Here is a 14,115-nt window from a genome sequence, read left to right as displayed (position 1 = left end):
ATATATATATATATATATATATATATATATATAAGTTGCTTAAATATATATATTTTTATATATATATATATATATAAGTTGCTTAAATATATATATTTTTATATATTATTTTAAATTATGAACCTTCTTTCACTATATTTTTAAACAAAATAATAATTTTGAAAGTTGTTTTATTAATGTCACTATATTAGTCCTTAATATCATAGTTAATACTATATCAGTAGCATTACATCAGTTTTTATTAAAACCTTAATTTTACAAGAAATTAAAAATAGCAAACTAACTTTAAGAAATATCTATAAAAAATGTCAACTTAAATTTTAATCTCCATTCTCCAATGGTCAATATTTTTTTCTAATTGCATGAGCAGTTAGGTAATATTGCAATTTATATATAGAAAAAGTTTTAATAATTTTTTAACCAAAACACTCAAATTGCTTTACAACCTCTTTAAGAAGCACTTTGTATAACATCAAGCAGCTTTCTAAGTTTTGTCAGACAAATGTGGCCCTTAAAGGAATAAAGAAGCATGAAAAGTGGCTTACCATTAATATGTTGCGGTTCAATCTCAAATTCAATTTTTGGTCTGATCTCTTGACAGTTGTGTGTAGAATTATTGCTGTTGTCCTCGTATTTAGTTACATATGGTAGACCTAACGTACTAGAACAACGTGCCAAGTATTCAGAAGTGAGTCTAAAATCGATCTGTAGAGGATCTGTCATTGTCGCAGCATCCACTTTCTGTACAGTCTGAGTGCTGGACGATTGCTGCGAGATCTGCGAGCAGATCTCTTTAGTGCCACACAAGTTATTCTCATTTCTATTCTCATCAGTTTGCTGAAAATGCTGTGGTGGATGGCCAGAATACGCGTATCCGGTCATGTTGGGCCTAGTGTGCTGATTGGCGTGAGTATTTGGCGAATACTTTATGTTACGTGGGTCGTAAGCCATTATATTGCTAACAGCTGTTGAATGACCACTGATCCGGGAATTTCCAACTTCAATGATACATGCGCCTGTGATACCTGAGAGATCTACAGCTCGTCCTTGAAAGAAGGAAAGGAAGATCAGACAGGGAATTATCCTTGTTACAACGTACATGTGAAGCATCGTGAAGGTGTCTCTTACGGTACGACAGGTATCATCGAAGAAAAAGTAATCACCGCTGTTATCCGCTGCGCTGTACTTCTTGCTACGTTCATCTCGCCGTTTTCCTCACGAAGCGGACGTAACGGCATCGACGAATCGTCAACGAGCGGCTGCCGTAATCGGATGGTTTCTTATCTGCGATCACGCTACATGACGGAAAGGAGACGAACAATTTGATGCACTCGGCGAATCTGCGTAAAAGAAGAAGACACACGCACACATACACCACGGCATGCAAATCCCTCAGATTACCTTCGCGATACGTCGGAAACCATGAATTCAGCGCTCTCACCTTCATGCTAATCGCGCGACAGCAAATGCTCCGTCGTATCCTCACTTTGTATCGTTTACATCGGTGCTAGCGGCCATTTTTACACATCAGCTGCTGCGCGTTGTGCACGAAGCGGGCAACCGACGAAATGCCACTACCGTCACGCCGTGTTTTCGTAAGTACGGCACCATTTGAAACTCGACTCCTCGTCGTTCGCATCCTTGCACGCAAAATCAAGCTAAAACCCGTATCAGATTAGGGATCGAAGATTGAGAATTGCGGATTGAAGATTAGATTTTGATAAATTAACAAACTTTGATCTTAGCTTGCTTTGTTCTAATTAGAGCCGAACATTCCAATTTTTTGAAAAGCTACCTGACAGTTAAATCATATCCCAGACGGCACAAATGTCCAAAATCGAGTCATAAGACGTCTTTAAAACATCTTTAAAACAAGTTTATAAAGTATTGTTTTAAAGATGTCTTAAAGATGTTTTAAAGACGTCTTATGACCCGATTTTGGATATTGTGCTGTCTGGAATGTCTGTCTTCGTTTTTCTTCAAATTAGACAGACACATGATTTAACTGTCAGACAACTTATCAAGCGTGCGTTCGAAAACTCTATCCGGGTGCACTCGCTGCGTTGGAGTGAGAAAGATACAGGAGTGAGATAAAGAGAGAAGAGAAGCACCCAAATGGAGTTTTCGAACGCGCCTCAAGAAGTTAGAACAATCGGTCCCCAATCTTCAATTCGTAATCTACAGTCTTCAATCCAGTCTGATCGGATCGTATTTACATCTTTTTAACATTCTGGTATCCGCTTCCTCAGCCCAAATAGCACAAAATCTTCAGAGAATGTTCTAGAATGTTCTTAAGATGTTCTTAGGATATATGAATATCATTAGAATGTCTTTAAAACGTCCTTTGAAGATTTATACTGTATGAGAGTACATCTCCTATAAAAAAATGGATAAATTTACCAATAGTGATCTAAACAAACAAATGTTTGATTGCTTTGTTTAAATAAAAATAAATCTGATATTTCTTGGGTTACTGTATTATTTCGTTTCATACGTTTGTTTCTTCGTTTTGATCCCATTGCGGCAATTCTAACAGCAGTGCTATTTCTGTTCTGACCGTGTTCTTTCCCAGACAGCACAATGTCCAAAAATGGGACATAGGACGTCTCTAAGACATCTTTAAAACAACTTAAAGACGTCTTATGTCCTGACGTCTTAACCCTAGGTGTACATATTTATTTTTTGCATACGTAGATGATACACTGGAGTCCGAAAAACCCCAGCTACTTTTTTTATTATAACTTTGGTAAAAATCACCGTATTTTGACTTTTTTTCCTCGATTGTTAATAGACTGATAAACACATATATTTATTAAGAATTAGAATTAAATCATAATAAGCATCACATAATAAAAACGTGTTGAAACATTAGAATTACTCATAAATGCAAAGGAAACGTTATTTTACCGTAATAGCTTGAAAAATGCATATCTTTTTTGGTAATAGAGATAATCGAAAAAGGTTTTCAGATTTTGAAATTGCACATTTCAAGGTAAAAAAATCAAGAAAACAAGAAACAAGAAAACAAAACAAAGAAAAAAACTCATTGCTTAAATATTGGAATATTATCATGAAAATTACAAAGCTCCAATTGACGATTTTTCATATTTCTATTTTCTGGCGGTTTTGCAGACAGGTATAAGAGTTAGTATTTTGGTTATAAAATAAACTCAATAACTTGTAACGCATGTAACAGAAATAGAAAAAAAAAAAAACGTCAATAATTTAAAAGCGACAAATAATATTCACCTAACATGGCAGTATCGTTTTGGGGGTTTAGTCCGTGTGTTTCTGTCTCTCAATAAAAATTAGTTCTTTTTTTTTACATTACTTATTTAATCTAACATTTTTAGAATATATATTTACACTATGAACTCGAATAAAATTAATTACAAAATATACTTATTTGCAAAAAACATTGCACAAAGTACACACTGAGATCTGGGAGACCCCAGGCTTACTTTACGTGTGAATTATCACAAAACCGATAGACAATTGACTGCTCCGACAGTTGCTATCTACAGAGGAGACTTCAAAATTTTTTTACACGGCAGTCGTATCCTCCTTACTTATTCTCTCTAATACTAGAGTTTCAAACTTTGCCTGGGATCTCGGAGACTCTAGTGCGTATATCTAGAGTTAAAGACATCTTTAAGCTGTTTGGATTGTTGCTTCTATATATTCTAATTCTTAATAAATATATGTGTCTATCAGATTGTTGCCTCGATGATCGAAGAAGAACTTTGAATGCAAATGAACTCTGACGATATCTTAATTTATAGATCTTGCTATAAAATATATTCTTATCACTCAAAAAATTTTGCAATGATATATTTGCTGGCAAATGTTGGAATAACGCAACAAATATGAGTTAAATTCATCTTAAAATTTTTCACAATTATGTAAAAAATTTCACAAATTATGTAAAACATATATGGTGCTATTCAAAAAATTCAAGATGACCTTGATTTTTTTATGAAAAAAAGCTGCACGAAGCAGTTGAAAATTCATTTTACAACCTTTTCCTTAAACCGTCGGAAGTGTTTAAAAAATCATGCAGACCGTTATGTTGAATATCTTGTATATAAATAAAGTGATTTTATGTCACGAAAATTGCAATAATATTGCGGCAATATTCTGATGCCGTAAAAATTACTGCTTCTTTTGTCGGAAAAAAAACACAACCCTCATAGCACAAGATTTTGAAGGGATATCTTGAGGACTTGTATGGACATTTAGAAATCGTCGGAATATTTTTAGGATATTTTGAGAACTTATGCGGACATTTAGCAATCCTTTGGATGTCTTTAGGACATCTAAATTTTATGTCGGCAATTAACACTCCTATGTCGGCAATAAGACTCCCCAGATAGCATAGAGAATTTAAAAAGAATTCAATCATATGTCACCAATTATGAGTTTATTTTCAGATGCGAAAAGAATTCTTCAGAGTTTAGTTCAGTGAAAAGAATTCTTTGCACCTGAAAATAAACTCAGAATTGGTGACATATGATTGAATTCTTTTTGAATTCTCTGTGCTATTTGGGTCTCGGCCCCTCGCATTATTATCTCTTTTTTAATGACGTCAGAAGCGAGAAAATGCATGCTAAAAATTCTTGCAAAATAAAATAAAAATATATATTCATAAAGTAACACTTGCAATCGATTAAACAAATTTGTAAAATATTCCGTGCACTCCCTTTTTGCTCTAACAATCAATAATTTGTCGTAAATTAACGTAACATACAATTCATCTTCTTAATCTATTTTTTCGCCTTTTTCTATTTAGGTTAATTTACAATAAATTATTGACTATTAGAGCAAAAGGGGAATATGGAATATCTTTAAAAATTGGTTTAATTGATTGCAAATTTTATTTTATGGATATATATTTTTATTTCAATGTATTTCGCAAGAATTTTTAGCACACATTTTCTCGCTTCATTAACGTCATTAAAAAGAGATAAACAATACGAGGGACCAGGAGCCTTAATCCAGAATTATTGTAAAAGTGAAAATTAAATATTTTGATTAAAATTATAGTTTAATACATACGTATTTTTTAAAATAAATATCACGTTTTCAACATATTGTGCTATTACAATAGCATTATTAAGTATACATTAAATATTTTGCATGATATATGTGCTCGGCATATCTGTTGATCTGGGAAGATGGTAACGTAAATATTATTGTGTAGAAATTGAGTGACTGATTCGAAAAAAATTAGAAATTTTTGAAAAAGAGGATATATAAACATTTTTTATAAATATCAAGATAAAAATATGGTAATACGTTCGTGTAATATGGAACTCGTTTGTTCATTTACCGGACGTGATCAATAGAAGCACAATAATAAATAAGCAAATAATTTATACCAAAACCGAAAAACATATGTAACTCTAAAAGAATTGATTTCTCGATCTATGTTTACTAACATTTTTTACTCAATATAATGAATACTATCTATTCTAAGTTTCCAACTATTTTTAACTATTTTTAACCTTTTTCTATATAATTATACAGAACCCAGTAAACACAAAGTATCATCGATGTTACAATGTCAGCTCAATTATATGATATATTACGTAACTGTTACTTTGTTATGTAACAAATACATAATATACCATATGATTGAGCTGACATTGTAATATGGATGATACTTTGTGTTTACTGGGAATAGTTCGTATAACTATTTACAGCTCGATATTTCAAAAATTACGAAAAATATAGAAAAGTGTTTCCAACAAAAATTATAGGATACTGAAAGAGAAAAAAGATAGTAATATTTATTTGACATTGGAACGATCTTAAAAAGCCCTCCTCTGTCCAGATAAATTTAAATTTTTTAAATGGCATCATATGATTTTTTTTCGGCATAAACCGATTTCTCTAGTCATTCTGCGTACAAAATTATTAGATAAAATCATCGAATTGGGGTAAAATCATCGAAAAGTAAATACTTTCTACGTTATTTTACATTTTATCCTGTTACTTCTCAATAAAAGATGAAATATCTTTTGAATTAATCAAATTTCGACTATTTCATTTTAATTACATTTTTATACGTAGAATAACCAGTAAAATCAATTGTTGTAAAAAAACATATGGAAGCTTTAGATAAAATTCCGTGCAAACTTATTTATACTAGTACTAGTTCTTACAAACTTATTTATAGTAGTATGTAAAGATTATCATATATGTGTATCATCAGTATGTTAAGATCATCAATTTTTAAAAAATTTTTAAAAATTATTTGAATTTCTCTCGTTATTCAAAAAACATACAAAAGTATCGAGGTGAGATGGTAAAAAATGAACAGTTTGAATGAGATATTTCATATTTTGTATTAAAAAATGTAGAACAAAATGTAAAATATCCCGGGAAGCAGTCACTTTTCGATAATTTTATTTTAGTTTTGTACGTAGAATGACTAAAGGAATCGATTTATATCAGAAAAACCATATGATTTCATTAAAAAAAAAATTAAAGTTGATCTTGACAAAGATTTTCAACGTTATTCTAAGGTCAAATAAATATTACTATCTTTTTTCTCTTCAGACAACAAAATCTTCAGAGAATGTTCTGAAACGTTCTTAGAATGTATCAATGTTCTTAGAATATCCTTAAAACGTTCTTTAAAGATTTATGTTTATGAGTCTTGATATCCTACAATTTTTATTGGAAATTTTTATTTTTCTATATCTTTCTTAATTCCTGAGATATTAAGCTGTATGTCGAATACCTTGTATATAATTTATATATTGTTTCATTCTAGAAGCAAAAAGTTCAACTAAAAAGAAAAGACCTCTTGCAATCGCAATGGAAGTATAAGTAATTTAATTGTCTAGGTATAGCTTCCGGAATGGAGCCGTGTCTTGAATCAGCGATATGCCGACGTTTCGCAAACGTTGCAGTTTGCATCATCAGGGCTGAGAACTCTGATACTGAGCTCCCTTGCGTAAAGGTAGTCCTTATATGCCCCCCTCCCCCCTTTGTGTAGATGGTGTTTAGGGAGTAGGGGACGAGGCTTAAATCCAGCCAATCAGCGTATTTTAATTGATCAGCTGGTCAATTAAAAAACCGGGAGAGCAGTATACCAAATAGAGTTTACTTGCATGCCTTTGTCTCGGTTGAGGTTGTTGGGATGTTTCAAAATTTCTAGACCTTCACGATGTTTTCTGGCAAAATAACTCTGTGAGGGAGCCAATCTGGTGGCTTTTTCATATTGTACGGAGTGTCCAGTCTCCATCCAGTGTTCAGCTAGGGCTGATTGAGTAAAGTGACCATACTTGGTACATCGCTGGTGTTCCTTGATTCGCGTACTGATCTTCCTCCCGGTTTCTCCTATATAAACTTTACCACAAGAGCAAGGGATCTTATATACACCTGATGTTTCTAGGCATAATTTCTGATCCTTCGGATTTGGGAGTAAATGGGAATTACTTTGATTTTATGTTTACCCAAAATCCTGCTGATAGGTTCTGTCTTAGCCACCAAAAAGAACTTGGCTGAGATATCCTAAAAACTATTAAAATTACATCTCTCTTTTGCAAAATCGTTGGAGCCTGAGCTGTGGCTGACACTGGATCGAGTTACTCACGAACAAGCTGTTCACTCAGCTGAGGCAAGAACACAAAAACAGAAGAGCAAGTATGATAAGATCAATCCACAGACTCAAATGCCAGTTCTCACACATACAGTTAAGAATCTTAGCGATCAAGACCTATCACCATCCGAAGTCGCTGTTCTAGCTAAGGGACACAATTTTGATGTCACTCCCTCTAGTATCCCTACGGAAGAAATCATCAGCCAAATTGAAACGGCTATTTTCCACCTTCCTTTAGAGGCAAGCAATGACATCAGAAATCGAACAACCAACATCCTACGCAAAGCCAAACTTCCCAAACAAAATATAAACAAAGAAGAACGCCGAGCTCTCCACGGTCTGAAACAAAACAACAAGATCCTAATTTTACCAGCAGACAAAGGGAACGCTACTGTAGTTATGAACAGGGAAGACTATTGCAGTAAAATCAACAGTTTACTCTCAGACCAAAAAGTCTACAGGAAACTCAAACGCAACCCAACATCCAGCATAGAGAAGAAAACATCTTCTCTTCTGAAAAATGCAGGTCTCCCTCTTCAAACTATCAAGTATTTAACCCCTCAAGATTCTTCAGCACCTAGACTCTACGGTCTTCCAAAAATCCACAAGGAATCAGTGCCCTTACGCCCCATTGTCAGCAATATTGGGGGACCTACCTACCAGTTAGCCCGCTATCTCACCAAACCCCTCCAGAAACTTACTGGTCTCAATGATTCCCATATCAAGAATTCAACAGATTTCGTGAATAAGATCACAAAAATCAAGATGAATACTAATGATATCCTGGTGAGTTTTGATGTAGTCTCACTGTTTACCAATGTTCCAGTCCAGGATACTTTGAACATCATCAAGAATTCCGAGGAAATTCCTGCCAACCTCTTCCCACTAATAGAACACTGCTTAACTTCAACCTATTTTCAGTTCCAAGGAGAGTTTTTCGAACAAACCTCTGGAGCGGCGATGGGATCTCCTATATCTCCTATCATTGCAAACATCTTTATGGAACACTTTGAGAATAAAGTTTTGAGGAACGCACCACTGAAACCATCCACATGGTTTCGGTATGTGGACGATACTTTCGTAATTTGGAATCATGGCAGGGAAACTCTTTCTCAGTTTCTCGGGTTTCTCAATTCACAACATCCCAGTATTCAGTTCACAATGGAAGTGGAACAAAATAATCAAATACCCTTCCTGGATGTGCTAGTCCAAAAGAACCAAGATGGCACCTTAGGTCACCAGGTCTACCGAAAACCAACACACACGGACCGATATCTACATGCAACCTCTCATCATCATCCCTCGCAAAAGAATTCTGTCATAAGTTCATTGGTTTACAGAGCGCTCACAATTTCGGAACCATCTTCTCTGAATGGAGAACTAGAACACCTCAGTACAGCCTTAACTAAAAATGGATACAACAGCAAAAACATCTCGCAAATAATAAAAAACCAGAAGAACAGAATTGTCAGTCCTAAAAACACTGACACACTAGATGAAGAGAGAGAAAAGAGAAAAACGGCTGTCCTTCCATATCTCCAGGGCATAACAGAACCTATCAGCAGGATTTTGGGTAAACACAAAATCAAAGTAATCTTCAAACCTCATAGGAAGCTCTCCCATTTACTCCCAAATCCGAAGGATCAGAAATCATGCCTAGAAACATCAGGTGTATATAAGATCCCTTGCTCTTGTGGTAAAGTTTATATAGGAGAAACCGGGAGGAAGATCAGTACGCGAATCAAGGAACACCAGCGATGTACCAAGTATGTACAACGATCTCAATCAGCCCTAGCTGAACACTGGATGGAGACTGGACACTCCGTACAATATGAAAAAGCCACCAGATTGGCTCCCTCACAGAGTTATTTTGCCAGAAAACATCGTGAAGGTCTAGAAATTTTGAAACATCCCAACAACCTCAACCGAGACAAAGGTATGCAAGTAAACTCTATTTGGCATACTGCCCTCCCGGTTTTTTAATTGACCAGCTGATCAATTAAAATACGCTGATTGGCTGGATTCAAGCCTCGTCCCCTACTTCCTAAACACCATCTACACAAAGGAGGGGAGGGGGGCATATAACGATTACCTTTACCCAAGGGAGCTCAGTATCAGAGTTCTCAGCCCTGATGATGCAAACTGCAACGTTTGCGAAACGTCGGCATATCGCTGATTCAAGACACGACTCCATTCCGGAAGCTATACCTAGACATTGTATCAATGGCCGTGAAAGCCTCAAATCAAGTAATTTAATTGTTGGATAAATATTCTTTTTCATATTTTATTTGTTCGCTTATTTTACACTGATATACATCATTGTTATATGATTAATAACATTATAATTTATACATATGACGATTTATACACGCCTCGCTTGCCTTACTTATGTAATTCCAATCATATTCGAATTTTCTGATTGAACAAGCTAGAAATCTCGAGCAATTTCAATAAATATATAGTGAAAAGAAAATCATTTAAACATCGTTTTATACGTAACTCTGTTACACTGAGCAATCTATAGTAAAAACGAAGTAAAAATATTCTAAATTTTATTCTTTCGGCTTTTTTTATCAATTTTATTCTTTTTTACATGTAAAGCTCTATCACATCTATGTGCTGTATTTGTACGATGATATTACGAATTGTTATTCACTGTATTCGGTTTATTCATCGGAAGCGAAGTCGGTCCCCTCACGGAGACCTTAGCGAGAGAATTCTCCATTCTACTGATCAACTTCTGAAAAGTGTTCCTCTTAGACGTGCCATTAGCTTCGGTCGAGTCATCGAACTCCTCGCTGTCATCTGTGTTTCGTCTGTTCGTTTCGGCGAGACACGCGGGCTCTCCCGATCGCCGATTCCTGTTTACGGTAAACCGATTCCACGACTTTGTGTCGAAACTGATCATTGACTTGCTGTCCTCGCTATCCCTTTTTTCGTTAGTGTCTCTTTGTCGTACCTTAAAGTTAACACTTAACGCGATGTCGTCGTACAAGTCTTCGTTCTGATACTCCGGAGCGTCACGAATACACAAGTCGCTCCTTGGTGACTGATAGTGCTCAATCTCCTCTTCGGGAAGTTCCCCGTTCGTTCTCAGCTCCGTCGCATCGTTTTTGGCTTCCTTCACGCTCGCGCACGATTCCTGCGTCGATTGTAAGATCGTTTGCTGTCGAGAGAGAATTCTAATTAATTGAAACGCTAATGATTATATTAAAGGAATGCCAAAGTGGATGATGAACTCGAAGAATGTCGATAATATAGAGAAAATAGTCACTAACATCACGTTATTTTTTTCGTATTCCTTGTATGTACTCAGACAGCATAAAATCTTCAAGAGATATCCTGAGGACTTATGCGGACATTTAGAAGTTCTCAAGATTTGGGATATCCTGAAGGCTTATGTAGACATATGGAAGTTCTCAGGATGTCTTTGGGATGTCTTTGAAAGATTGTGCTGTCTAGGTATAAACATGTGTTGCTTTGTTTTTTATATATTTAATAAAAAATCTAATTATACATATATAAGCAACTTTCTGCAAACTTCTCATATATTTCTAAGCTTTTCTAAATTAAGTTGTAAAAGTACAGCAATGTTCTTTAAAATTTTCTTCAATGGAGCAAATACATGTTCAGTATTCAGACTGCTCAAGATCTCCAGGGAATGTCCTGGGGACATTCTCAGGACATAAAGATATTCTCAAAACATGTTTAGAAGATGTTCTGTGGAGATCTGTTCTGCTTAGATATGTATAAAACTTTTGTATGTATTAGGAAAATATTTACATTCAATATGTCAATTATGAAATTTTTTATCATTTTTGTCACATATTGTTCAATTCATTTTTACACGTATTTTTATTATATAAAAATATTTGTAATTTTATGCAACCAATACGACGAAAACTCTGCAGAAAAGAATCAGTATTTTGTCGATAAAATTTTTAAATATGCCATGAAATGGACGCATAAAGAAAGGAACATTGCAATTATTAGAAAGATGAAACGTATTCGAACAACAAAAATTTTAGTATTGTGGCAACACTGATACATGATTAAAAAATCATAGTCTGACATTTTGAAGAATTGAGGTGATACGTACACAACACTCGTCAGCGATTAACATTTACTAATCAAAGTAGCTAAGAAACAAGCAATGTAAACAAAACGATGTAAACAATAAATAATACGATTACGATACAAACAATAAATAATACGATTAAAAGTTAATTATATAGGGTGTCCCGCGTAAGACGTACGAAAAGAAAAATATAAGTAGAACACATAAAACTAAACAAAAATTGTATAGGTCATTTTTCAAACAACCACGTAAAATTTCGAGATATTAATTAAAATAGTTGAGCATATCAGAGCACGGCGACGCGGCAGGCGGGACATACGGCTTGCCGCGGCTGGCAAAGAAAATGGAAGAACGCATACACGGAGCTACTCATTTCAGTATGCCAAACGGTTCACCTCTCTAGCCTATAAGATAGGCCCGCGAGCAATCATCCATTTTTTTCGCCAGCCGCGGCGAGCTGTATGTCCCGCCTGCTGTGTCGCCGCACTCTGATATGCCCAACTATTTTAATTAATATCTCGAAATTTTATGTGGTTGTTTGAAAAATGACCTATACAATTTTTGTTCACTTTTATGTGTTCTACTTATATTTTTCTTTTTGTACGTCTTACACGGGACACCCTGTATATAACTTGGTTGATTTTTTTCTATATCTATATCAAAATTCAGATTATCATAAAAGGATACGTTAATATATACAAAAAACAAAAATATAAAAGAATGTTAAAAAAGCTATTGAGCTTTTGAGTTGCTAAAAATAATTTTAGAAGAAGAATACTTATTCTTTATTTTAAAAAACCTTATTTATACAAAGTTTGAGCTAAGTCGGAACATAGCCATTTTCGGAATAATAGCTTAGTCCCTAGTTAATTGAGTTAATCTAATCGATTGAGAAACTGAAGAAGGTTTTAAGAGAAGCTGTTAAGTTGTCCAAAAGGTAACTTAAACTCCTAGACATATAGGGGAACGTTACCTGGTTGTTTTTACTATGCTGTTCCCGGCATGCGCTGATGTCGTCGTAAAATTCTCCGGTCGGATTTGGATCGACTTGGTTCACGATCGACGGTGATTTCGTATAAACCGGCCTGGGAGGTGGAGGACAATTGTATTCCGGTAATTCATTTTCTCCGTTATCCGCTAAGGATTCTGGATGTGACATCAAATCGGATACGTCGTCATAAGTGGACATCACTTCTGTAGCTAACGACGATGGTATTGGGCTCGATGAAACTTTGCCTCGTAATCTCTTTTCCGTTTTTCCAGGCGACTCCTTTCTGCTCCAGACTTTCTTCAGGAAGGACTTCTTCTGAAGGAACTTACTCGACGTTTCTATTTGATCTTTCACGCGGTCCTTAGTGGATTTCCCCAATAAGTTCTGCAACGAAATAGCGTGAGAAGATCACATACGTGTCGTTACTTTCTTATTCAATATAATATTTATTATATAATATCACAGCGACAATTGCATCATGAAGAGAAATATTGATCTTGATGTAGACGAATCTATTTGCGGTATATTTCCGCGATTGGAATATATATCTCAAGAGTAAATAAGTTTTAATTTCTATCACCCATTTGCCTCAGAAGCAGATATATTCGTTCATTTTGCCTGGCTATTATTACGAAAGCGGACATATCTGCGTGCAGACTAACAAGGAAGATATCCCAGGTATATCTCTTCGATTTTAATGATACTTGATGGATTTTGTAAAGGAAGTTAAATTATTCGATAGATATTTTATCGAAAATTAAACATGTTTAAGAGGTGTAATTATTTCTCGAAAATCGACAAAATTTTTGTTTTTTATTATAATTACAAAATAAATAAAGGAAACCGGGACTATATAGCCCTGGGAATATAGTAGTAGTACTTTATTTTCTACTTCAGCTTTTGCAATGCCGGAAAATTTTTTGATTTATACATTATCCTTATTTTTACATTCTTCCTACACGCCTTTTTTATTCCTTTTCGCCATTTTAACCTATTTATTTCTTAAACCTACTGCATATAATGGAATACTTATAATTGGAAAATAAATAATTTATATTCCAGCTGTATAATATTTCAACAATCGATATAACAACCATATAGCATTTTAATAATTATATTCCTGTTATATAGCCGTGATATCATTTGGGTGGGACAACTAATGCATGTATGTTACATATAACGTACATGTTATATTTCGTTACATTACGACAATGTAACAGTTATATTATTGTATTTACTGGGATATTTTCAATATGTATATATATATATATATATATATATATTATATATATATATATATATATATATATATATATATATATATATATATATTATATATATATATATATATATATATATATATATATATATATATATATATTATATATATATATATATATATATATATATATATATATATATATATATATTATATAT

General features: G+C 34.1%; 2 protein-coding genes across 8 annotated transcripts in view; both read right to left on the bottom strand.

Moving 5' to 3' along the window:
* LOC116843661 (RB-associated KRAB zinc finger protein-like) overlaps positions 1 to 1,614 on the bottom strand; it is a 5,743-nt gene extending 4,129 nt beyond the window's left edge. The window contains exons 1-3 of one of the 6 annotated variants that reach the window (XM_032814266.1): positions 1,442 to 1,614; positions 1,164 to 1,340; positions 546 to 1,046 (exon numbers count right to left, since the gene is read on the bottom strand). In XM_032814266.1, coding sequence (XP_032670157.1) covers positions 546 to 951 — 406 coding nt within the window. In that variant the 5' untranslated portion in view covers positions 952 to 1,046; positions 1,164 to 1,340; positions 1,442 to 1,614. Of the gene's footprint in view, positions 1 to 545; positions 1,047 to 1,128; positions 1,341 to 1,401 lie in introns of all 6 variants that reach the window. The other 5 variants (XM_032814271.1, XM_032814267.1, XM_032814269.1 and 2 more) reach the window with 5 other exon arrangements.
* Positions 1,615 to 9,873: 8,259 nt separating this feature from the next.
* Positions 9,874 to 14,115, bottom strand: part of LOC116843656 — a 22,830-nt gene continuing 18,588 nt past the window's right edge. For both annotated transcript variants that reach the window (XM_032814244.1, XM_032814245.1), the window contains exons 4-5: positions 12,661 to 13,062; positions 9,874 to 10,775 (exon numbers count right to left, since the gene is read on the bottom strand). In XM_032814244.1, coding sequence (XP_032670135.1) covers positions 10,248 to 10,775; positions 12,661 to 13,062 — 930 coding nt within the window. In that variant the 3' untranslated portion in view covers positions 9,874 to 10,247. The remainder of the gene's footprint in view (positions 10,776 to 12,660; positions 13,063 to 14,115) is intronic.

Source organism: Odontomachus brunneus, unplaced genomic scaffold (assembly GCF_010583005.1).
Source record: "Odontomachus brunneus isolate Ranch 3 - 2012 unplaced genomic scaffold, Obru_v1 Obru_scaffold_034, whole genome shotgun sequence".
Taxonomy (NCBI): Eukaryota; Metazoa; Arthropoda; class Insecta; order Hymenoptera; family Formicidae; genus Odontomachus; species Odontomachus brunneus.
The sequence above is the reverse complement of the archived record's forward strand: the minus strand, read 5'-3'. Positions and strand labels throughout refer to the sequence as shown.